Raw genomic sequence first — 4,184 nt, forward strand, 5'->3', positions numbered from 1 at the left:
CTTCTTTTCCCATTAAGGTAATCACAAGATTGAAAGGATCAAAATTCTTGTCAAGATTTAGCAGATACAGTTATGACAGTTAGCAATTGGCAGGCTAAGTGAAACTATTAAAGACAAGTCAGATTATTAATAACCTATCTTCCTACAAAAAGAATCGTTTCAAAATAGTATGACCTGCAAGAGAAATTAAACTCAAATTAGTAAGATTTAAGGATTCCAAACAAACATCATGGTGCTACTATCTTCCCAAATTGTTCTGAGCAGGAAAACAGAAGTCTACTTGAGTGGATACTCTACAAAAAGTTTGGGGTTTATTTATTCATTTATTTAAAAGACCCCTCCTCTGATTGAAATCTTTTATTGACACAAGAAGGCTGACAGTCCATTAATTAAACCTCACAACAGTAAATTAATTGCCTCCATGAATACAAACTGTAAGCAGAACTGTACACTTGATACCCCCCCCTTTTTTTCCCCTCTATGCATTTTATATTTCAGAATTGTTTGCTATTTTTATTTCAGCAACAGATGTCTTTTCCAAATATAGATAATTTTCTTCAATGCCCTGGTACACAGGGAAACGTCTCCGGAACGTGTTCTGTTTTAAACCTAGTTTCAAGTTTCTCATTTGCCCTTTAACTACTCTTTCCTTCTCCTCTGCACCTGAAGATCTAACAAACTAGTAGAAATTATTCTTTGCACCATCTCCCAATACCTGAGTACAACCACTTGAATTCTTGCTCTAATTATCAACAACAGGCATTTAAAGATTACTTTAAAATCCAAGGTTCCAGCATAATATCTGCCTTTTTCAGCCACTCTGCCTCAATAAAACTGTGCTCACTTCAATTTTTTCTGGTCAGAGTATTGTTGTGGTGAATAGAATTCGAAGAACTCAAGGCCAGCAAATGCTATTAAAGCATAAATACTGAAAGCTTTGCTAACATATAATGGGCGTTGAAGATCTTTGTAGAAAGAGTCAAACTGAGACTACTGGATAAATTAACCAAAGGCACGTGCCCTACTTTTACTAATACTTTTGAGTACCTTGAAAATAAAAAAGGAAAGCTATTTTAATGATAAAGACAAGCTTTAGTTATTTTATCCATTGCTCTAACCTTCATAAGCTCAACATATTATACATATATGCTACAAGGAAAAAAGTTTTAATTATCTTTGCTTCATTAAAAAAAGAAAAGCAAAACAGTATTTCAATAGAGAATTCTCAAACATCAATATGAAGAAAATACTAAACACTTGGAACAGTCTTAATGTTTTTATGGCTTTTGATAAACCAGAGCCCTCAAATTTTGTGAGCAGATGCAAAATTTACCACCTGAAAGGCCGCTCTTGGAGTTAACTCCAAGGCTGTAGCTGAGACAATTCAGTGAGAAATGTTACTTTTTCTTTGCCACTCAAATTATGTTAAACTTCCCCCAACCCAATGCTTTCCTACTGCACTAAAGGGTAGGATAGGTATTCTGACATTCATATAAAAACAATAAAGAACAGAAATAAGTTGAGATGCAGATGGTAGTTGATAGACTATTGATAGGCAGTTAACAGGCTACAACACAAAATGGCTAGGAGTGATACAAAGTTAATTTAACCACAGAGGGAATAACAATAAGTGTGCTAGAAAGTGCCTGACTGCAGGATACCCTTTATTCTGATGTTCTTTTAATAAACAAAAGAGAACTGGTTAGAACTACTGCTGAAACCTCACTGCTCTTCCTTTGTAAACTGTATTTCTCTGCTCTTTCTCACAAGTCCCTTTTTTGTAATGGCTAAGGTCTTTATGACAGAAGCCCTACTCCTTACGAAAAGCAAGCCACTTAGAACTTCTAATGATACAATTGTGTCACCTAAATCTCTTGCAACTCTCCCTCCTTTCAGGGGGTAACTATTTTATGGTCCTCAGCATCCAGTTTTGGAGGACATCTTACAGAAATCTATCTTCCCTTTGCACATCTACTGAAGAGGCCACTTGTCAAGCCAACATTCCAAGGAAGACTGAATGTTAATCTCCAGATTTCACCAACAGTGCGTCTCTAACAAATATAGGCCAGCAGTCCCCATTTTTTTTTGGTTTCCTTCCTTTGTTATAAATGCCTCAGTTCTCCGCATCTCAAGATCTCAGAGTTACTGCCAGGTGGTTGGGTAGAATCACTAAAGTACAGCCTTAGGCGAGTCAAAAATAAATACTACAAATTTAAGCAATCATTTCTCCATCCCTTCACCAGTCAGTAGCAGCAATAACTGGTACAACACCCATCAGTGTTCCACTACAATACAGATATTCAACAAACCTTAAGTTTTATCAATAAAGCACAGTTCAGTTGCTTTGTTGATGAAAGTGCCTTAGAGTTCCTGTTTCTCTCCACTAACCACAGTGGAGTCAGATGCAACAGGAACTTTACTACTTCCAGCAAAAACAGAATCAAAACCAGCTTCCTGCTCCTCTAAAGTCACAGCAGCAGCGGATCCTCTAACAGATGTGTTGGTAAAGGCTGGCCGTTGCTTTGTAATCCTTTCCAGGTCCACCGCTTTCCTACCTCTTCTTTTGCCCAGGATTTTGATGTAATTAGCTGGCACAAGTCCTGTTGTTTGGCCATCATAACTAGCCAAAAGCCAACCACGGATCTTGGGTTGTTGTTCTGAAGAAGAGAACACAAATGCATTAAGACACAAAACCGTTCAAAATATATTGCAGTTGAGGCACAAATACACCAAAAAGTAGATGACAAAACAGCACGTCATGCAGAGAAAACAACTCTGTGATAAAAGGCAAAGACAGATTACTTCAAAGAGAAATGACTAAGATCTGCACCAGTGAGGTGAGCTGAAAAGTACTGTGAAGTGCAAGTTGTTTTGAAATCCACGACACCACCGTACTGCAAATGCCTAGGGATCTTCACAGTGTGAGGAAAAGGTAACCACAAGGGTAACCACAAAGCACACCCTGAGTAAGTTCAGGCTGTGTCCTCTCTTAGGGAAATTGAACAAAACTACTCAATAAGTTTTATTACAATGCAAGTAATAACTTACAGGGGAAAAAAAAAAAAAAAATCACTGTGGATAAGGAGTTTGGTCATATAAGGTGGGGAGGGGCTTTGTTTTCATTTTCAGACTCTAACAACATGGCTTACTTCACATGTGATTAGAAAATAAATGCAAAATTAAAAGTTTACCTTTGGGTGCTAATTTTAGCATGTCACCAGCACGGAAAGAAATTTCTTCTTCCGAGAGAGCATTGAAGTCATATTCTGCTCTTCCAACTACATGATCATCTTCTCCACTTGCCCAATTACTAGAAACTGTTTCCAAAAAGAAATTAAAAGGTTACTTGTTCTGAATTATAAACTGTTGCAATTTTTTTAAAGGGAAAATGAAGAAAGCACCTTAAACTTCCTTGCTAAAATTTTTCCAAAGAGAACTGGCAGATGTAACAAACAAAGCATGATTTGCTGAGTCAATCCAACCAATGCACATGCCCCACTCCGTCCCCAACTGCCACATCTAATAGAAAGGAATCAGGATTTTGGAATCACACAAAGCTTACCATGAAACTGCATCCTAGGTCAACAACAGGCTACTTAAACAGGCTGTTACTCGTATCACATGCCCAAAATTCAGTATTGTACCCCAGTACCTATTAACTTCCTTTACTGTAGTGTAAGATTAATTGCTACACTTGTGATAACAAAATGAACAATATATGCTGCATTTCTCTCATGCTGCAGATCATCTTTACCTGTTTCTTCGTCACTGTATGTAGAAAGCAGTTTCCAAATCAGATAGGGGCCTCCCATTATAACAGCAAAGAACAAGAAGATAGGCCAGGATTTTGCAGAGTTAGCCGCCTTGTCTTCAAGGCCAACACGAGCTACTGTCCCCTCACTTTCAGCCCACAAATCCTCATTCTCAGAGCTCTTCCGCAGACCGAGTAACTGTTGTAGACGTTGGTAGAGGTATCTTATAGTTCTCACTAAAGCGAAAGCTGAAAACACCTTTGTGAAGTGTACTTTGAGGCGGGAGAAGTGATTGGCTACATCCAACACAGCTCTGAAACTGTTGTACACAGCTGAAAAGGTAGCATCCATCATCATGCTGACCGAGGCAAACGCATGCACAATACTTTCAATGGACTGAAACGCGCCTCTGCTGCTCTCTTCAGCCTGCTG

At 38.3% G+C, this 4,184-nt stretch overlaps 1 protein-coding gene across 1 annotated transcript in view; it reads right to left on the reverse strand.

Annotated features, from left to right (window-relative positions):
- Positions 1-2,069: 2,069 nt before the first annotated feature.
- Positions 2,070-4,184, reverse strand: part of PEX13 (peroxisomal biogenesis factor 13) — a gene marked incomplete at its 5' end in the record, with an annotated part of 2,376 nt that continues 261 nt past the window's right edge. Inside the window, 3 exon segments of the mRNA XM_010285582.1 lie at positions 2,070-2,657; positions 3,192-3,317; positions 3,755-4,184. The exon segment at positions 3,755-4,184 is cut by the window's right edge and continues 20 nt beyond it. Of these exon segments, the coding sequence (XP_010283884.1) occupies positions 2,362-2,657; positions 3,192-3,317; positions 3,755-4,184 (852 nt within the window).

This window comes from Phaethon lepturus, unplaced genomic scaffold (assembly GCF_000687285.1).
Source record: "Phaethon lepturus isolate BGI_N335 unplaced genomic scaffold, ASM68728v1 scaffold34204, whole genome shotgun sequence".
Classification (NCBI taxonomy): Eukaryota; Metazoa; Chordata; class Aves; order Phaethontiformes; family Phaethontidae; genus Phaethon; species Phaethon lepturus.